Source organism: Manis pentadactyla, chromosome 2 (assembly GCF_030020395.1).
Source record: "Manis pentadactyla isolate mManPen7 chromosome 2, mManPen7.hap1, whole genome shotgun sequence".
In the NCBI taxonomy this organism is placed as follows: Eukaryota; Metazoa; Chordata; class Mammalia; order Pholidota; family Manidae; genus Manis; species Manis pentadactyla.
Window position 1 is genome coordinate 23,884,604 of NC_080020.1, and position 22,009 is coordinate 23,906,612.

The 22,009-nt window shown below is 49.1% G+C and overlaps 1 protein-coding gene across 1 annotated transcript; it reads left to right on the plus strand.

Moving 5' to 3' along the window:
• The first annotated feature begins 17,435 nt into the window (after nt 1–17,435).
• Nucleotides 17,436–22,009, plus strand: IL17B (interleukin 17B). The gene is made up of 3 exons (XM_036881560.2): nt 17,436–17,567; nt 19,685–19,974; nt 21,677–22,009. Exons 1-3 carry the CDS (start codon nt 17,547–17,549, stop codon nt 21,906–21,908), a joined length of 543 nt encoding a protein of 180 aa, XP_036737455.1. The 5' UTR covers nt 17,436–17,546; the 3' UTR covers nt 21,909–22,009.

Sequence of the window (22,009 nt, forward strand, 5' to 3'; positions counted from 1 at the left end):
TTATACTTCAACCACATTGGCTTCCAGTAGGTTTCTTAGCATCTTTCATGCCTCAGGGCCTTTGCACTTGCAGTTCTCTCTGCCAAAAGAGCCCTCTCCCCAGAGCTTCCCATAGCTGGCTCCTTCTCCAGCTTCTGGTTTCAGCTCAGAAGTCCCCTCTGGGAGAAGCCTTGCCTGGTCAGTGTGTTATGTCCACTTACCCTGTTTGTTGCCCTCCAGGACATTCATGCACCATGTTTATTTTAATATGTACTGGTTTAGTTGTGCATTTTCTAGCTCTTCCAGAATAGTATGAAGCAGACTTGGGCAGGGTCTGTGTCCCCAGGCCTCCCACAATGCCCTTGAAGAATGGCCAGAAGGACCAGTGTGTTGAGGGGCAGCCTTGAGGATAGAAGCGGCCACTCTGAGGTCCCTGGAGACCTTCTCCCGGTAGCCGGCCATGGCCTGTGTCAAGGGCTGCCCCCCCAACCCCTGCCTTTTGTTGCTCTGATGCCGGAAGGGAAGCTCACATTCTCCTTTACAGTCCCCCACACTTTGCCCATTCTTCTCTTCCCAAGGGGCCCACATTCCTTCTAGCACACAGATCCATGCTGTCCTGTGTGTGGCGCTGAGGGGCGTGGAGTGGGGAACCTGACACTGTGCCTGACCCCAAGAGGCCCCCAGTCCGCAGGAGAATCTTCATCCTTTCTTCATCCCTTCTGAGGGAAGATTGCCCTTGATGCTGGGAGCCCTGTGCACTTGCTCCTGCCTTGGCTGCGTCCTAGCTGGGAGGGAGGCATGCGGTCATTTAACTGCTGCACCGATCCTCACTTTCCTGCTCTGTGGAGTGAGGCCTATAATGTCTGCAGCATTACCATGAGGGTCAGGTGCAGTGACACCTGCAGTCCTGGGGGACAGGTCAAGGAGGGGTTCTGGAGTCCAGCTGTGCTCAGCAATACCTCTGCTACTTCCAGGGGAGCTGGGGTGCTCAGGAAAGTCACTTACCATCTGTGAGCCTCACCTCCCTCTTCTAGAATGGGGCGAGAACCAGATGCCACCCCCCAGGACTGCTGTGAAGGACTGCTCCCATGCTTCTGAGGGGGTTAGCCCCTCCTCGGAGTGAGTACTCAGTGTTAGGTGTTAGCAGGGGCTCTGACTCCAGACCCAACACACGGCAGACTTGCCATGCATGCCAACCCCTCTTCCTGAATCAAGAAGATGGATTCTCATTCGCCCACCTCTGAGCTGTAAGATGGTGGGCAGGGAAGGCTTGTAACCCCACTCCCCACGCCTGCCCAGCGTCCCAGTTTAACACTGCAATACACCACCAACAGGACAAAGATAGAGGCAGCTCAACGGAGCCCTCAAACCTATGGAAAATCCACTGTGATTCAGAGGTGAAACTTCTGTTTTCATCAAGACAGAAAAGAGAAACAGGGAAAACCTACCAGCATGAGTGGTGGAGAGACCTACCATTTCTTCACCCAAGACCTGTGCATGGCCAGCCACTGATTTGGCTACATCTGTACACCAACAGGCTTCATAGTCAGGAAGTCCGTCACTAGACACCAGGACAAGGAACTGAGGTGACCCGGAGACAGATCCTAGGGGATGAGGTGTCCCGGCACCAAAATATCTCAAAAGGTTAGCTAAATGGCAGCCATTTGTGACTCAATCTCCATAAATCTGTCTCAAACATTTTTTAAGTCATTTCTGTTTCCTCCCATATCCTCTCTTGGGAGTTATGCATACATTATGTTTATTAGCCACTGTGTGAAGTGGCTTTTCTTTTCAGACTATGGCAAGCAGTCTAGAAATCCCTCCATTCCCAGAGGAAGCAGGTCAGTGAGGCTCCAGTGTAACATGTGTAAGGAGTCATGGGAGGTGAACAGGCCTCTAGTTAGGAGCCGGGTAGGAGACTGTGTTTGGGGAGTTCTGGGTCCTCAGAGGGTGGTGCAGACAGCCCAGGGGCAACCCCAATCAGCAGGGTGAGGGGTCTGGAGAAAAGGAGGCCAGGAAGAGCTGCTTTACCCTTACAGGTGATCAGAGCAGAGGATGAGCTGTTCAGTTGAAATCAGGAAGATGGAGTTTAGATTTGCTTCAGAGGGACTTTTTAAGTCAGTGGAGTTACTCAAGGATGAAATGGGCTAATGGGCTCTCTTAGTAAAGTGATGAATTCCCTGTCACTAGAGGAATGCAAGCAGAAGCTGGGTGACAATTTGGCAAGTCCCTTCTAGCCTAGAGATCCTATGAACTTTATCTCACATTTCATGTCCTCAGTCCAACCTGTCCTGAACCTCCAGCTCTGATGCCATGCTGATTTGACTCAAAAAGCACAGATTTGTACTGTGGGAGGCAATTATGTGTTGGAAAGGGCCATAACCCATGATTTAAAAATCAACCCCTGTATGTTTTCTTTATTGAGCATCAGATTTTGGTTTCATTGCCCGAGTATAATTCTGAGAAGTTAGTAATAGAAAATTAGTGAAGAAATGCTTATATGAGTTGATCCTTGAACAACACAGGTTTAAATTATGCAGATCTATTTATATGGAGTTTTTTCAATAAATACAGTACTGTAAATATTCTTCCTCATGATTTTCTTAATAACATTTTCCTTTCTCTAGTCTACTTTGTTGTAAGAAGATAGTATATGATACATAGAGCACTAAACAAAATATGTGTTAATTGACAGTTTTGTTATTGGTAGGGCTTCTCCTCAACAGTAGGCTGTTAGTAGTTAAGTTTTGGGAGAAGTGAAAATTATGCATAGATTTTTGACTGCATGGGAGTTCGGTGTCCCTAGCCCTCATGTTGCTCAAGAGTCAACTGTAATTGTAATCAAACCTTCTCAACATTAATTCGTGGACTGCTGTCCCCAACATATTATTAAGGCTAAAAATCATGGTACAGAAGAAGATTCGTGGTATAACCCCATTTAAATAAAATGATATGTCTGCAGAACTAAAACAAAATACCACTCATTGGATGAGATACCACACTGTTAGGATGGCTGTACTAATAACAACAACAAAAAAGCCCTAGCTACATAGACATTTGTACACCGATGTTCACAGCAGCATTATCCACAATAGCCCAAATCTGAAAACAACCCATGTCTGTAAATGAATGAATGGATAAACAAAATGTAGTGTATACATACAATGAATCTTATTCTGCAATAAAAAAGGAATGAAATTCTGATACATGCAACAACATGGATGAACCTTGAAAATATTATGCTAAGGACAAATACTGTATGATTCCACTTATATGTAGTACCTAGAATAGACACATTCCTAGACATAGAAAATGGAATGGTGGCTGCTAGGAGCTGGGGAAGTGGAATGGAAGTTAGTGCTGAGTGGGTACAGAGTTTCTGTTTGGGATGATGAAAAGTTCTGGATGTGGATAGTGTAGTTGCACAACATTGTAAATGCAACATAATGCCACTTAATTATATACTTACAAATGGTTAAGATGGTTGATTTTAAAGTTATGCATATTTTATGCTAATAAAATAGATGATTTTCTGTGTGTGGGGTAAGCGTGGATGTAGCAAGAAGCCCTGCTGGCAGCTGAATCTGTATCGTCTGTCCCTTAGTCTACTGCACAGAGCAGGGCTGAAGGACACTGTGAAGTGCCTGAAAGGATTATCTATGGGAAAGGCAGGGGGGCGAGTTTCCCACTGTCTCGGGAGAAGGATGTAACTAACTTCTTGTGCTGATCACCAGGAAAGAATGATTGTGGGGGAGGAAACAATGGTGTAACACCTTCACCCCCAAACTCTGTGACCCCTGGCATGTGAACACTGGTAGGAAGCATGGCAGGCTTGTGTTGAAGAGCCTTGGGTGCTTGGCTTGGAGCCCTTTCTGGTCTAGGCAGAATATTAGCTTCACTTCTGTGGCCACTTTGGGAGTTGTGGACTTGACTCATGATTTGGGTTATGCCTCACCAAGACCAGCTTCTGCTCAGACGTTTGTGTCCTACCACAGTCAGCACATTGATACAGCTCCAGATGGGACTGGACACTGCCCTGTGCCCAGGACACCTGTCAGGACTAGGGGACCCCTAGATGCATAAGGTAGGGGTGGTGAGAATCTCAGGGAGGGCTGCTGCAGTTCGTTTCTGACCTCCTGCTCTTACCAGCAGATGGGCCTGGAACATTTGAGCTCTTGGGACCAGTTGGGCCACACTCATCATACCCTGAACCATGCATGCAATGGAACACCCTAGGGACACACGTGAGTGTGCATATGATTGCACATGTGCATGAAAAGGTACAGATGCTTGAAAAAATTTGAGTTATTTTGGCTTACTTCATTATAGTTTTCTTCATTTGATTTTTTCCTGATTTATGTAGAACAATTTATTGTTTTTCACTATTGAAAAAAAAAGCAATTATGACTTTAAAAAACTCATTCAGAAAGTCCTTGACAACTTACTTTGTGTTAGAACTTGCAAATGCCAAGTGTGCAAACTCTCAACTTTAATATGGTGTTAAATGTCCAATGAAATGGGACCAGTCAGGGTTCAACTGTAGTAAAGCATTCCTGCTATTTCAAGCAGAAAGGGATTTACTACAGGGAATTAGCTGCTTACACAATTGTTAGGAAGGTGAAGCAGCCCTAGGCAGGGCTCTGGAAATGACTCAGTCGACAATCACACAGGGCTGTCTCTACAGAACAGCTGCTGTCTCTGCTGCCGTCGGAAGGGCTGGCATCAGAAAACACAGCTCCACCATCATTCAGAGTACACGGCCGGGTCTGAGTGCTGGGGTCAGGAAGCTGCTCTCCCCTCTGCCACAGCTGCCCATCGATGCCCACACAGCCAGCAGTGGCTCTGTATTCTTTTCTTAGGGCTGTTGTAACAAAGCACCACGGTTTGGGCGGCGAAAGTAAGAGCAATGTATTGCCCCCCAGCTCTGGAGGTCGGAGGCCCAAGACCAAGGCAGGGTGGCTCCTCCGAGGCCCGTGAGGAGACGCTGCTCCAAGCTCTGCCCATGCTCCCGGCGGCCCGCTGGCCATGTGGCATCTCTTGGCTTCTGGGTGCATCGGCCTGTGTGTTCACATGGCGTTCTCTCTGTGTGCGTCTGTCCCCCAATTTCTACTTTTTATAAGGACACCAGTCATATTGGATTAAGGTCCACACTAGTCCAGCATGATCTCATCTTAACTAATTACATCTGTATCGGCCCTATTTCTAAAAGGTCAAACTGAGGTGTTGGCAGTTAGAACTTCAGTATGTGAATTTTTGGGGGATACAATTCAGCCCATAACATGAGTAATGGAACATTGCTGTGGAGAACCCTGTACAGTGGTGCTTGACATCGTCTGTTTAGAAGAAGCAGGGATGTGACTTTCATCTAGAACCTGAGGAGGTGTGGGAAATGTTTTTAGTTTATTAGACTCTGCAGTAATGAAGGTTAGGTTGGGGCTCTGCCAATCCACAAATTCCCCATGTAAACCCAGTGCCCTCCACCCGCCATCCTCCACCTGATCATTTTGTAGCTGGTGAAACTTCACAGCACTGAGCACATGGACCTGAGGTACTTGGAACAACACCATCCTTAGAAATCAGAAGACGGGAGGCTGGGGGTCTCCTTGCTCCACTCAGAGTTAAGGGGTGCCAAGTTTAAAATCCTAGTCCAGGGGCCCTCAAATCTTTTTGGTCATGAGTAAACAACAGTTTATTTAAATAAATATATTTTGTTTTAAGTAAGTTATTTTTTAAAATAAATCTTTCTAAGTTCTGTAAATACTATTATACTAACATATTATATTCCTTGAATACAAAAACAAGTAAAAATTAGGAAAAAAATGTAAGTCCCTAGTATTTTTCCTGAGACTTGAACAACACCCCACTTTGAAAACCACAGACCTCGCTTCAAGAAAGTAAAGTCAGGCTGTCCAAGAGACTTGGAGGGCTGTGTGTGAGGGCTGTGTGTGAGCATGAGCACGTGTACTAACTCAGAAATGGAGGTGCTGGAATTTTTGGAACACTTGGGACATGGCAGGGGTTTGGGGTTTTTTGAATGGTGGGGCCTGGGCTGAGTTTGCCGTGGGGCCCTGAGAGAGGAGGGATCGTGGCTGTGTGGTGGGTGGGTTAGACCTTAAGTATCTCGGCTTGGGAGCAGCTTGGCAAGATCTCTGCACCTCAACGTGGGCTGCATGAGTGGGGGAGACTTTCAGCTTCCTAAGGATCTCATGCCACAAACCCTCAGCGTCTCCTTATATAACCCCTTGCCTCCTTAGATATGAGCTTAACAATAGGGACTTTGTTATGTATTATATTATAGCTATTTATAACATTAGGAACTTCTATTTTTACTTCTTTTTTTTAATTTCTATTTTTTGTGTTAATATAATATGTTAGTATAATAGTACTTTGAAGAATTTAAAAAGATTTATTTAAAAAATATCTTACTTAGAAGTTATTTATTTAAAGAAACATGGAAATTGAGTCAGTCCCTAGCCCATTTTTCCCTAGGAAGAGGGAGGCTGTGTGCTAATAGCAACTGCTGTTGCAGGGGGTTCAGTTTGACAGAGAACATTACAAAAAGCAATGTGATCGTTATTTCAACTGCTTGCCATACAGCAAATCCATATTCATTGCCCCTCTATGAAGGGTTATGATAACAAATGGGAGTTTGTTGGGATTGATTGCTGGGATTAGGGAATATTAATGTTCCCCTATAGGGCTTGGCCTAAGCTGATCTTAGTTGGCCATCCCTCCCTCTACTTCTGAGGTCCCTACCCTGACTGTGCCTCTGCGTCTGGCACTCCTCAGCCAGCCCTCAGGTCTGCAGGCTGACTTCAAGCCTTCATAAACCTGCCGGGACTGTTAAACAAATCCTATAATTAGAAGCCACGTTTCCTAAACGAAGTGAAAAATGTAACGTTACCCTTTGTTTGTTCACTGGATGCTCAACGCATGTCCCATGACCCAGAGGAGCTGTGACTTAGGGTTTCTAAGAAGCCTTAATAAGGTAATGTTTATGAAGTTCTTAAATTTACAACTTCACTGGAGTACAACTACGTGAAATGAGGACAAGCTGTAATTCCAATGAGATTCCACCCCCCGCCCATCCCAATGGTGAAGAATGTTGTCCCCTTGTCCCCTTATGTGGTATGTGGAAAGCCCCAAGACTGGGATTAAATGAAGTAGGTTCTGGTCCCAACTCTGAATTGCTGTGTGACATTCTATTGATCTCTTTCCTTCTCTGGACTTGTTTTCCTCATCTGTAAAAGAGAAGAAATGATGAAACTTGCTTATTCTAGAAGTCCCTTCCAACTCTGACATTCTACAGTCTGATGTCTGAGCCTCTCCACCACTGGATTTTATCTCAAGCAAGCATTCTTTTCCAAATTTGACTTCTCTTCTCTGGACTCAAAAGGACTTGGTAATGAACCTTAACCTGGGTAAATCTAGTTTGAGGCTGGCAAGACACACAGATATACCTTTCTCTGCCTCAGCTTTGAACCCCTAAGTGCCTCCCTCATGAGATAAAACACACACAAAAAATGAAAATGACACATGGTAAAAAAAAAGAGAACTCCTTAACTCTTCTAAGGAGTTCAAAGTGGTCAACATGAACAGTAGGAAGAACCGAATTGTGCTGTCTGGAGATGGTAGCCACTATTAAGTTAAAAATATTATATTCACATCATAAGGACTGACGTTTATTGAGTTCTTTCTATGAACCAGAACCTGTGCTGAGGGCTTACATCCATCCTCTCAGCTAACCTCACCGCAGATCTCTGAGGTAGGTACTTGTTATTCTCATTTTACAGATCAGGAACTGACACTTAAAGAGATGAAAGAATTTACCCAGAGGATAAGTGGTTGGAGCAGAGATTCCAGAATCCATTCTTGACCTCTGTAAATCTTCCCCCTGTGAACCTCTGTTCCTGTTGTGATGCTTATAGGAGCAAGGGTCATGGTGAAGCTCCCATCACTCTGTGTCCTTGAGATCCTGATGAGCAGCGCATGCCCTGGGAGCCTACATGGCACTTGCAGGCTAGGTGAAAAAGACACCTTTGCTGGGCTGTGCCTCTGAGAACTGGGGGTTGTTTGTTACTCTAGCATAATATGGCCCATCCTGACTGACACAACTTGTCATAGGGCAGAGGGAGCAGCTTTGTCCTGTATATTCTCAAACAGCATATTGGTTATCAGCAGATGGATGGAGCAAGGAGGTAGACATCTCAAACAAGTAGAAATTAATAAGAGACTCAGGAGTATTTAATAGAAGTATCATTGAGAAGCCAGCAAAATGACCTATAAGGTCCTGTTGAGCCTGAGATACTAAGAAATGGTCCAAAAAAATGAGAAGATTTGTAAGTGATTCTGAAATGACAGGCTCAGAGCCAGCTTTGTGGTTGAGGTGATGGAACAGAATCAAGGGAATGCCTATATGGAAGACAAAGAAATTATAGACATAGCTGCGTGATCAGCTGTGTGACCAGACTGAAGAGCCAAACAATCCTAAGTTTTACAAGAGCACCCTTCTTGGGGAAAGGGAGACTGGGGTTAGCCTGACACTTGAACTCTCTCCAGAGCTGACTCAGAAAACGTCCTCCTGGCACCAAGCACTCTCACCAGACACATTTCTCTCCAGTGTAAGTTCATCCATAGTGCACAGCCAGGCCGTGTCTGAAATAATTCGGACTGACTTTGGTGCTCTGTGTATGCTGCCTAGTGAGAGGGATGCCAGCATCTAACCACTGCTCGCTCCAATGCTCATTCCTTAAGCGGGGGCAAAGGTTAGGGTGGGGTAGTGGTCAAAAGTGGTTTCAGGGGCCCAGGCTTTCATCCTAAGCTCTGCCCCTTTTTCCTCACTATACGACCATGGCCAGATTATTCCCCTTCCCTGGGCCTCAGTTTCCTCTTCTGTAAAAGTCTGTATTCACGTGGGGTTTGATACAAGGGAGTAAATACAATCATGAGTGTACAAGTGCTTTGTGAGCTGCAGAGGGCTGTGCACATGCAGGGGGAATCAGCTGCCGTGCCAGGCAGTCACTGACAGCAGGTGCCTAGGTTTCAGGACTGGGCCACCTCTGTTACCCAGGGTCAGAAACCTTGAAACAGCCTTCAACATTAGAACAAGTATGGAGACTTCTTTCCTGGGAACCAGAACTTGGAAATGGTCAGATTCCATACTAGCCATTTTTTTTTCTTTCCTCACAAATGTAGTATTTATGAGAAACGACCTTTCAATGGAAATTTGGCAACATGCCACATGCGGGAGATGCTGTACCTTCGTCCCCATGTCCTGAGGGCTGAGGTCATGGGCTTCCCAGCAGATCCATCAGTTCCCACGGATGCAGGAGGTGCAGAGGCTGGGAGGAGAGGGGCCCGGCAAGAGTCTTTAAGCTGTAAGCTGCTCCTAAAATATTGATGTATTTGTCATCTTCTAGTAAGAACATGAGCTCAGAAACTATTTTAGCTGTTCTTTGCTTTGTGCGCAGTGCCTAGAACAGTGCCTGGCACATAGTAGGTGCTCAATATATATCTGTCAAAGGAGTGGATGGACCCTTCTCAGGAACTCTCAAGGCTCTTCATTGCCCATACCTAGGAGGTCATAGCTCATAGGAACTCCAGGAGGGTCCCAGGTCAGGTATTTAAACCACTACCGGGGGCAGATTCTCAATATCATCTCCCTACAGCTTCAGACCACAGAGACTAGCTTCCGCAGGGAGGCCGTAATTGGAATTCACTGTAGCCCTAGAGTCTGTACTGTACAGGATGGGGACAGAGGTGCTGGCTATGGCCATCAAGACTGCTTACTGAAGGGTGGTGGGATGTCTCAGAGTTGCTGCCTGTCCACCAAGCGCTGGGTAGCAAGCAGCCGTCAGAATTCCTCTGCTCCCTCAGTAAGCCCCACCCTGGTCCCAGCAGGCCCCAGGCTTCTGAGCCGGGCACTGAGAAGCACATGTGTGAACGAGACCTGTTGGCCACCTGCAAGAAGCTCCTGCCTGATGACCCTTCAAAGCAATGACAATACAGAACAGGCACGTATGAGACCCCATCCACAAATTCACACTCACACAGGAAGATACCCCAAGTGTGACCAAAACAGCACGATCTGAGCCAGTAACAGAAGCTAATATGTAAGGCAGACTTTGATAAGGACCATCCGTTTTTAGCTGTGTTCAGGGAGCAGGCCTTTGAACCCAAGCTGCAAAGGAAGTCCTTTCCCCCCATGTTCCCCTTCTCCTCCCAGGCCTCCTCTCCTATAAACGGCCAGGAGAAACGGACGCAGTTCTCCCATCCCCCACGGCACAGGCTTCTTCCTCCACCCATCGGGGCTCTGGGGGTCTAAAGAGAGCATTTCTCAGGCTGTACCCTTTTCCTGCTTCCGCTGGAGGATGGGGCCTCCCACCCAAAATAGATGCAGACCCGCTCAGCAAGAGGAGGGGCTGAAAGCTTTGGGGGAAAAGTCAGAACTCTGGGTCTTATAAGTCCAGACGTCCTGCAAACTCTGACCAGAATGTAAACATCCCCTGGGACAGAGGGGAGGATGCGTCGGTGGGCAGTGGCGCCTCCGTCTGCCCTAGAGATGGGCTGTTTATTACTTGTCCCATGCAGGCCCCCTTGGGCTCCTTCCAGTCCCAAGTCTGAGCAAGTCGAGGCAGAAGGACAGCCCCAATTGCGGACGTGAGGCCTTGGACAAAAGACTCAGACTCTCAGGAATGGAAGGGAAACTTTAAAGCTCAGCAAGCCCAAACCTTTCGTCTTCTCAAGTTCCCCTCACAGCACTTCCAGCTGGTCTCTGGCCCCTGCTAAAACATGTGGCAGATGGGGAGCTCACGCTCTCCCAAGGCAGTTCTTTCTACGACTAAGCGCCAGTAGCTGGTAAGTTCTAGAAGAGAACCGACTAGAATTGTTCTGTGCCACCTGATTGAGCAGAGCTATGAATGTGTACAACAAAATAATAGCAGGGCCATTTGTTGAGCACCACTCTGGGTTAGGCACTTTACATGCATTATCTTGTTAAATCCTTCCTTCTTTTGAGAAGGACACAGGCTCAGAGAGGTCACGTCACTTGCCCAAGGTGACCTAGCTGCTGTGTGGAGAGGCTGGGGATCAGGTTACCCTGGCTCAAAGTCCATGCTTTAAATATTAGTCTATACTGGTTCTTCACAATCAAAATGGGAAAATAGCATGCACACACACAAAACACCGTACAACACACACACACACACAAGCAACCAAACTACAAAAATAAACCCCAGGCTAAATTTGCCAAATATTAGGTATCAGTTATGTGCCAGGCAAATCATAAGTTTTATGGTAAATCCACTTGAACAAACTTATGAGGGAACTGAGGCTTACTGAGGTTGGGAGAAGTGGACATGGCCACAGACGAAGGGGCAGAGCAAGTGTCTAACCACCATTTCTGAAGTCTGCAATCTCCCATGACACCATATTATATCATAGGAGGCGACTTTAGCATAATAAAAGAGAAAACTTTTTTATTGAAGTATAGTTGATATTACAATCTTATATTGGTTTCAAGTATACAACATAGGAGTTCAACAGTTACCTACATTATTAAATCCTCACCCCAACTAGTGCAGTTACTACCTGTTGACATAGGAAGATGTTGCATTGGCTGTATTCTCCATGTTGTACTACTGTCCCCATGACCAACTTATATTATGACTGAGAGTTTTTGTGAGAATCCCTGTCAGCCTCCCCACCCACCCACCTCATATCCTCCCCAATGGTAACCACTTGTTACTTCACAGTGTCTATGAGTCTGCTGCTGTTTTATTCATTCTGTTTTGTTTTGTTTTCAGATTCCACAAATAAGTGAAATCCTGTGGTATTTGTCTTTTTCTGCCTGGCTTATTTCACTGAGTATAATACCCTCTAGATCCATCCACATTGTCCCCAGTGGCAGGATTTCTTTCTTTTTTATGGCTGAATAATATTCCATTGTGTATATGTACCACATCCTCTCTATCCATTCATTCATCTGTTCATGGGCACTTTGATTGCTTCCATATCTTGGCCATTGTAAATAATGTGGCAATAAACATAGAAGTGCATATATTTTTTCAAATCAGGGATTTCTTTTCTTCAGGTAAATTCCTAGAAGTAGAGTTACTGGGTCAAATGGTATTTCTATTTTTTGCTTTTTGAGGAACCTCCATACTGCTTTCCACAGTGGCTACACCAAATAACATTCCCACCAGCAGTGTAGGAGGGCTCCAGTTCTCCAGTTTCTCACCAACACCTGTTGTTTCTTATCTTTTGGATAGTGGCCATTCTAACTGGTGTGAGGTGATATCTCATTGTGGTTTTAATTTGCATTTCCCTGATGATTAGCAATGTGGAGCATCTTTTCATGTGCCTGTCGGCCATCTGGATTTCTTCTTTGGAGAAGTGTCTGTTCAGGTCCTCTGCCCATTTTTTAATTGGGTATTTGTTGTTTTGGTGTTGAGGCATATGAGTTGTTTATGTATTTTGGATATTAACCCCTCATCAGATGAATCGTTTATGATTATAATCTCCCATACTGCAGGTTGCCTTTTTGTTTCGCTGATGGTGTCCTTTGCTGTACAGAAGCTTTTTTAGATTGATGTAGTCCCAATTGTTTTTCTTTTGTTTCCCTTGCCTGAGGAGATGTGTCCAGGAAAAAAATTGGTCATGCTTATGTTCAAGAGATTTTTGCCTATGTTTTTATCTTAAGAGTTTTATGGTTTCATGTCTTACACTTAGGTCTTTAATCCATTTCGAGTTTACTTTTGTGTATGGAGTTATACAGAAATGCACTTTCATTCTCTTGCATGTAGCTGTCCAGTAAGAGAAGACTTTAATGTTATTATTTTCAACAGCTAGAGCTTTAAAAGGTGGGATGTGCATCCTCAGAGAGAAATGATCTCCCTATACTGGAGTGTCCTGCCACGATGCTTTAGAAGGGGTTTCTACATTGGTTGGGGCCACACAACATATCCCCCAGCTCTGAAGTTCTATAGGTGGTAAGTGCTAACAAGAGACTAGGTATAGTGTGGAGTCAATCTGCAACTCAGAAACACAGCCTTGGTGTTTTCACCTAGTAAAAAGGAGGCCTTGGTGCTTGGCCTAGGCAGAGGCTCATGTGGATGTGGTGGCCACTCTGCACTTCCCAGGAGCCGCCCATTCGCCCAGGCCTTTCCCTTTTTTGAGAACTGGGAGCTTGCTAGCTGGGTCTGTTCCCACCAACAGTGTTCCCATCCAGGGAGCTTAAAATAGTGTTTCTTTGGCTGGGGCTCTGGAGTGAGCAGTGAGGCAGGCATTTGTGCAAATATGGGCCTGGGAGAAGGACTCCTACCAGGGAGGGCAGGGGTGGACACCATGGCAGGAGAGCCCAGACCTCCAGTGGAGAGTGCATCCTCCTAGCCACGGCCATCCTCCGTCTCACAGCAGAGGCGCCCACTAGTCTCCTCCTGCCCCCGCCAACCTTATGGGGTCCACTTGGTCTTTAGACCAAGTCCTGCAGGCCCTCCTGGCCCAGCTGAGGCTCTAGGATGAGCTCACTGGGAAATTCTGCAGTCTTCTGCTGGTTCTATCCTTGTTCCTACCCCACAATGCCCTTCTTACCTGGGAACACTCCAGAAACATCATTGAAGGCACAACTCAAGACTTGTTTTAACAGTAACTGTGACAACTACAGCTACCATTAATGGAACACTTACTTTTTTCAGGCATTCTACTAAGTGCTTTAACATGCATTATCTCATTTGATCCTCACAATAATCCACTGAGAGCCACGTTATTATTCTCTCCACTGCGCAGAAGAAAGTAAGGCTCAGAGGAGTCAAGTAACTTTCCCAGGGTCACACAGCTGTGAATTGGTAGATGTAGGATTAAAACTCAGGTCTGTTGATCTTTGGAATCTGAACTCGTAACCCCTGGGCTGCACCTCTTCCTCCAGCTCCCTGCTGCTCTGGCCTCCTGTTCTCCACCTTAGCATTAATACACAGCTGGTTTGGTTCAATGCATCAAATATTTAGTGAATGCCCACTATGTGCCAGGAACGTTGCTGGGTGCCATGCCCACACTCTAGGAGCACTCATATCCCCTGGAGGACTCTACTTCGGGCTTGGGCCAAATGACCTGCCCAACACGCAGGGTCCAGTTTGTTTGAGGATGTCAGGGTGAAGCAGGGCAAGCACAGACCCTCCTCAGTGCCCAGCTGCCCAGCTGGATATTCCCCTCCTCTCCTGGCTGTGCTCTTCTCCCCCACTCAGGGAACAGCACATGCAGGAATCGTACAGACTTGCTTTGAATCCTCTGGGACGATGGGTCCCCTGAGCTTCAGTTTCCCCATCCACAGGTCTGGGGTAAAATTAGTACCTCACCAGGGAGTGGCTGAGAGGATTTAATGAAACATTGCACATGAAGGACTTAGCACTGCCTGGCCGTCAGGAAGTTGATATGAAGCTGAAGCTAATATTGTTACTGTTATTTTCTGAAAATTACAGTGTCCAGGTGCCAAATATTCAAGGCCTAGCATGTAGTAGGTGCTCCAAGTGAAGGGAGGGACTAGCTCCCACAGCAGCCCGAAGCCCCCATGCCAGCCCTGCCCCCTCACTCCTGGCTGCTTGTGCCGTGGAAGACGTCCCAGTGCTGGTCCTCATCAATAAGAGGGTTTCCCAGGCAGCCAGGGGCAGGCACAAGACCCATATCCCCTCCTCAGCCCCCTCATTCTCAGCCTTGGGGACCCAGCCAGGGAAGAGCAGTGGCCGTTGAGGAAGCTTGTCAGGGTTCGCTAGGCTTTCAGGTGGCGCCACCTGGTGGTGAGCGCAGCACCGGCTCTGGTGGCCCCTCGCTCAGCCCATCTGCTCCTTCCCTCGGTCACCTGTACTGACCACTTGCCATGGGAAAAGATCTAAGGTCTCCGACTTTGCTGTGGGGCAGAAAGCCCCAAAGCCCAAGATCCTATGCCTCCCTCTCAGGCCTGGCTCTGCCCTGCGGAGTCAGGTCCCAGGGCGGCCGGCCAGTGTTGATGCTCAGGCCATCCCTGAAGGCAGAAGACCCTTCATGGTCTCTAGAGACCCAGTCTGGGGGTAGGGGCCTGAGATGGCCCAGGAGTGGGAAATCCAATGGTGGTCATTAGGCCCATCCTTGACTCCCCACAGCACCTGCCTTGGTACCCCACAGATCACCCTCCCCATGGGAGAGGGGTCAAGGGGACCCAAGCTGGCCCAGAGCTGTACGCATAAAGTTTGGGGGAAGAGTAACAAGACAGGAAGACTGAGCTGTTGTGCTCAACCCAGACTTACCAGGTGTGGCACTAGCATGCTGTGTGAGCTTGGACCATACCTCTCTGGGCCTTGGTCTGTTTGTGTAAATGGGGGTGAGGGGATTAGCCAGAGGATGGGTATGGACCCCTGTAATGGCTAGACTCGGTCCTTGTTAAAGTGCAGATTCCTTGGGCTATGTTAGAGCTCTGGGGCCGGGACCCTGGAATCTCTACTGAAGCACTGAAGTTGGGAGTTGAGGGAGCTGGTGAGTCCTGTCTTCTGGAGATGGAAGCAAGCAGTGTGTGTTGCTAGGAGCTGAGGAAAATGTGGTGTCAGGGGTCCTGAGAAGCAGAGGAAGTGCCCTGCAGCCCAGTCTCCATCTTTTAGTCTCCCTGCCTTTGTGTACGTACAGCAAGGAGCCACCCCAGCTGCACGTCTATCAGGCCCCACTGGCAGCAGCAGTAGAGGGGTAGCACGGAGGCTGCACAGAATACAACCAGGCTGTCCCCATCCTTTGCCCCTCACACTGGCTACCTCGCTTGTTTTGAGGACAGTGGCAGCGGGGCTGGCATAGCCTGGGATGGGAGCAGGGGCCCTTGTTGCCTGAGGAGGTATTTTCAGAGTTCGCCTCCCTCTGGAGCTTCCAGTGATAGAATAGAGCCCTGTCTAGTATTTGACCAAATATGGTGGTATCTCTCCATGAGCTCAAGCCTCAGCCAGTTTCTCAGTTATGCCGTGGAAACCTGCCCTGGACAGATTAATCTTGTGACATGCAGGAGTGCCTTGCACCCCGTGTTCTTTCCCTCTGCTGATTCCTGTAAATGGCCAAGAGTGGCCTCCGAAAGACAGTGCCATCCTGGATGCCTGTGCAGCGTCCCTCCCCTGTTCTCTTCACACTCCCTCCCACCCCCTCCCCTGCCTCCGGGGGTGGGGGACCTGCTTACTCACAGCTCACATTAGGCTGGGCCCTTCACTTGAGGTGAGAGACCTCAACAGCAGCACTGGTCAACTCAGCATGTGATTCCAGAACCTGTAGATGGGGTCACTTGAGCCCATAAAGTTGTAACCAGAGCCTATGAAGTCCAGAGCTCTCTCAGCCCGGAGGGGAGGCCCAAGGGTCAGGAGAGAGAGCTCGCTGAGCAATGGGAGCCATGCTAGCCCTAATGCTAATCAGAGCAGGTAAATTATTTTATAACAATAATTTTCATAGTAAACAAACAGCCAAGTGTTTCTTGAGCACTTATTATGTGTCAGGCACTGTGTCAGCTATTCAACAAGGGCTATTTCCTTTACCCCTTATAACAGCCCCAGGAGGTGGATGACATGGTTATCCCCATTCTAGAGATGTGGGAGCTGAGACTCAGAAAGATATCAGGAAGAAATGAGCCAGGGCACTGTCAATGCCTAGGCAGGACTCACACTTTACAGAGAAGGAACCTGAGGCTGAGAGAAACTCAAAGTCCCAAGCAGGCCCCTGGGGTGGAGCCCTTCGATGAGGTGGAGTGCTGTGGCAGGAGGGCCAGAACACCCGGCCATGCAGCCCTCAAGGGTCCTCCACGTGGCTGCTGTGAGATTAAGGATTCAGAAACTTGTTCACAGGGGGCCAGAACTGCACAAAAATATCACAAGAAAAACAGCCTGGGATGGTGGATAAAGCCTGCTCAGGGACCAGGTACAAACCCCAGCACTGTCCCCTCTAACTCACTCTGTGATCCTGGACAAGTCCCTTCCCTGCTCTGGCCTCAGTTTCCCTGCCTGTGGATCAAGGGGGTGGGACTCTGGCTATGGAGGGCAGCTGAGCCCACCTGGGGCTGGCTGAGGCCAGAGTGCCTGAGGCTGTTTTCCCGGGAGATGCGGCCTATGTCCCACTCCTGGTGAGCACACTCCGAGAACATTTGCTCTCCTGACCAATGGACTGCCCATCCCTCCTCCGCCCTCACCCCCCAGCTGTCCCCAAAGCAGACGAAGCTGATTGTCTCAGCTGGCCCTGTGGGTGCTGGCTGGGCAACCGGCCGCAGGCCGCAGGCAGAGGGGCCACCCTCCAGAGCCCCGCCAGACACACAGGGCATTGTCCCTCAGTCAACAGCCGCTGGGCACCTCGGCCCAGCTCCTGGCCTGCCCCCACGCCCCTCACAGCCTGCCACTGTGCCAGACCCAGCCAGCTGGGGGCCCAAGGCTCCCAGCTGATGATGAGTCCACCCCCCCAACCCCCCAGCAGCCCCCTGATGAGCTATAATTGCTTCGCTCCATCCTGTTGCTGCCATTCTCTTGGCGGAGGCCTCTGGGCTTTCAGGCGGGTGGCAGCTGTCGGCCGAGGGCTGGGCTTGCAGGATGGACTGGCCACACAGCCTGGTACGTGGCACTTCCCCACCCCACCCCCACCCCTTCTTAGGACATGAGTGTTTCGTTACTTCTTTCCTATTGATTAATGGCTGCCTCTGTTTGGCTTGGAATCTGCAGAGGCAAATACTCAGGATGAGAAAGAAACAGACTGGTCTCAGAGCCTGCAGCCATGGCCAGTAGCTCAGACTTCTGAACTGGGCTCAGCCCGTCTACACTGAAGTCCTTTCAAACTGCCGAAGGCATCTGGGGAGATCCTGGCAAACTCGGTTGCTGGGGTTTTCCAAAGAGTTCCTGGGTCCTGAGATCCAGGCTGTGTGACCTTGGGCAAGTCCTTCTGTTTCTCTGTTTCCCATCTGTAATGTGAGGAAGGGTGACTGTGATTATATTCTGGGTTTCTCTGAGTGGAGAGCCAGAGTGTAAGAATGCCTTGTGAGACGTTCAGATGAGAAAGCATATTGTAAGGGAGACATTTTTCTGCAGCAGAATCAAGACCAAAAAGGAAGAATTTAGTGACTTGAATCTCTGTTGTGGATTTGTGCCAGGAAATCCTTCTGCCATGAGGGGTATGTTGAAACTTGTTCCCAAGGGTCAAGACTTGCTGGGTCACCTGGATAGATCAGGCATGGGGCATGCAGGTGGCGGGGTGTGGGACTCAGGGTGGGTAGGAGCCTGGCTGCATTCAGCGGGGAGATGGAACTCCCTCTGACAGTTCTTCCTTCTGGCCAGCTCTGGCCCCCCATGCAAGTCTTGGTCCTTCTGTCCCCAGCTTCCAGAAGTGTCTGGGTCCTGCAGGCCCCCAGGTCCTCTCCCCCTGAGCCACAGTCTTCCCAGGGTCTGGGAGGTGAGGATGGGTGTGGGTGGGTGAGGTGTGGAGAGTATGGAGGCGAGCACAGGTGGGAGGCATGGAAGAGGGCAGCGTGACTGTGGTGGGGTCCAGCAGGGATCCTTGGCCATGACCTTCCTGTATCCCCAACTTCATCTCCCCCCACCAACACTCTATTTCAGCCTCAACACTTTCCTTTCAGTGAAATGTTTCATCCAATGCAAACCTCCTCTTACACCGTCCTCCCCCCTTAATACTTTTAGACTCTGTCTGCACATATCTGCCCCCTCTTATCCTTCAGCCCTCACCTGACATGACTGCTCCCCAGAAAGGCTTTGTGGGACCACTGCCCTGCCACAGGCTGAAGGGGGGGCCCTGATGTCTGACTGCAGGTAGCACTGTCCCACTACTGCTCTTGTCCCTAATGGTGCTTGTTTTCCTAGTCACTGTCTGTCCTCCCTGCTGAGACTGTGAGCTACAGAATGGCTGGGGTGGTGCCAGCTATCATTGGCTCAGACTCGGAGGATAACACAGTGTGTGGAAACTGATGCAATGCCTGAGCTCACGGAGTCAGTGCTTAGTGGGGGACGGACATATAAAAGATTTACATGTACAAACTGGAAGTCTGCAGTCATGCAAGAGGCATATGGTGTTGAGAGCCCAAGGAGGTCTCTGAGGCATCCTAGGAAGTGACACTGGGGCTGAGACATGAGGGGTGAGAAGCATTTAGAAGGTAGGGAGAGGCAGGATTCTGCAGGTAGCTGCCTGTGCAAAGTCCCTGTGGCAGGAAGGAGCATGGCGAGAAGGGACTGAGAGAAGGCTTCAGGCTGAAGTACAGGTACGAGAGGAAGTTGGGAGTGGCTGGAGGAGGGGGCACTTAGCAGAAGTCAGCCCACCAGGCAGGTAGGGGCAGAGGCATTGTTACCCTAAGGATGAAAGGTGTTAAACTGGAAGGTGATGTTATCAGCTTTTCATTTCAAACAGCTGTCCCTGGCCATCATGTGGAGAACTGATCGGAAGGTTGCAGGGGGATTTGGGAGACTGGGCAGGAGGCTGTTGAGCTTCCCAGGGAAGGGAGGCAGGTAGAGAAGTGGGGGGAGTGAGGAGCCTTTTAAAAGGTGCAACAGACAGGACTTAATGATGAGTGTGGTGCGTACAAGTGTCGATGCACGTGTGCGGTGGCCTGGTGGGACCAGGGGCAGGCAGAATGACCCCTTGGAGGCTCTTACTCTTCCCCCTTCCCCTCCCGGGCCCGGAGGGAGACTTGGCTCTCCCACCTTTGACCTGTGACCTTCTTCCCCAGCTGTTCCTTCTCACCATCTCCATCTTCGTGGGGCTGGGCCAGCTCAGGAACACCAAAGGCAAGAGGAAGGGGCCAGGGCGGCCTGGGACCCTGGCTCCTGGACCTCACCAGATGCCGCTGGACCTGGTGTCACAGGGGAAGCCATATGCCCCCATGGAGGAATATGAGAGGAACCTTGGGGAGATGGTGGCCCAGCTAAGGAACAGCTCAGAGCCAGCCAGAAGGAAGTGTGGAGTCGACCTGCAGCTGTGGCTGTCCAGCAAGAGGAGCCTGTCACCGTGGAGCTACAGGTGGGCCAGGCTGAGCAGCCGTGGGCATCCTGTGTGTCGGGGGTCGGGGTGGGGATGCTGCTTTGCCAAATGTTCCTGTGACTGCAACAGCTAAGAAACTTATGTTCAGAGGCCTGAGTGCCTGGGTTTGAATTTGGCTCTTTTTACTGGCTGTGTGGCTTTGGGCAAGTTGCTTAGCCTTTCTGAGCCTCAGTTTCCTCAACTGTATATGGAGGTGATATGAGTACCTACTTCATAGGCTTGTCATTAAATGAGATATCCATGCTGAGTCCTGCCATTGCTGTTCTCCGAGTCCCCACTGAAGGGCCTGCAAGGCCTACACTTCCTCCACCTCAGCGGGCCTTGTACACGCTCTCAGTTACACACTTCCAGATGTTACTAAGTTAGCTGTGTCCACATCTGTCTCTTATGCTAGACTGGGACCTTCCCCATGCCTGTATCAGAATCATCCTAGGAGTCTCATGCCCCTCTCAGTCAAAATGTCCAGGGGTGAAGCCTAGAAGCTGGCATTTTCTTCATCACCACCTGATTAGGGTGCACAGCCAGGCTTGGGAATCAAGACCTGCTGTCTCTAGATGACAAGGCTGAGTCTCACTTTGGTCATAAGCTCCACTTCTTATCACAGAACCTGGCACACAGCAGGTGTATATGAATAATGAAGAACTTGCCTAGCCCTGAAGGGTCCTCGCCCACAAACCCAGGCGAAAGGTTTTTTAGCTGCACAACTGATGTCCTGAGACTCTAGAACAGCATATTCAGTAGAACTTTCTGTGATGATGTAAGGTCCAATAAGGTGGCCACTAGCCTCATGTGGCTGCTGAGCACTTGAAATGTGGCTAGTGTGACTGAGGAGCTCAATTTTGATTCATTTAAATTTGAATAGCCACTTGTGGCTAATAACTTCCATATCTGGCATGTGGCCACTGGAAGGGTCCATAAAGATTCTCCAAAGCTGGGCTTCTCACTTTACTGTGCCCTTAGCTTTCTTGGGGATCTTATAAAAATTCAGGGTCTGACTCAAAAGGTCTGAGGCAGGGATGCGATTCTGCATTTCTAACAAACTCTTAGGTGCTGCTGACATTGCAGGTCCACAGTCAAGTCCACCCCTCATTTAGCAGATGAGAAAACTGAGGTGCGGAGAAAGAAAGGTCTCAAGGCACATCCCTATGCTCTCAGCTCTAGGAGCGAACTTGTCTGTGTTGTTCATCAGTGAGCACTTCATGTCCAGGACAGACTCACCACCAGTGGGAGTGTGAAAAGTATTTGTTGAATGAGTAGAAACTAAGTCAGAACAGAACCCAGACCTGCTGATTCCTCCTCCAGCATGGATTCGGCGTCAGTGTGCTCACATATTATTTCTCATGGATTAAGTTTCCCAAGAATATAAACTAGGGGGGGAAGTGGGCAAGGCAAGAAGGGCCTTAGCTTCTCTGGGCTCCCACAGCACTACCACTGGGACAAGTGTCTTGCTAGATGAAAGAAGAAAACTAGCTGGGACCTTGAACCTGGACAACCTTGGTGCACCTGATCTTGAGGTCAAAGATCTTTGGTTTTCTTCTCTGGAATGCGGAGTGAATTATTACCCTTTCTCCAGCATAGCATAGTCTTGCTGTGGGAATGAAAATTCCAGTTAAAAAAGGCAGGACCAATTTGCTTTTTCCTGATCATCTCCCATCCTGTGTTTTCTCCTGCCTTCCCGCAGCATCAACCATGACCCCAGCCGCATTCCTGTGGACCTGCCAGAGGCGCGGTGCCTGTGCCTGGGCTGCGTGAACCCCTTCACCATGCAGGAAGACCGCAGCATGGTGAGTGTGCCCGTGTTCAGCCAGGTTCCCGTGCGCCGTCGCCTCTGCCCGCCGCCTCCACGCACCGGGCCCTGCCGCCAGCGCACGGTCATGGAGACCATAGCTGTGGGCTGCACCTGCATCTTCTGAACTGCCCAGGCCCAGAGCCTGAGGACAGCTGGATACTGCCCTCCCTGCAGCCCTGTGCCAGGCAAGGCCAAGTGAAGAAGTAAACATCTTCTGTAAATCAA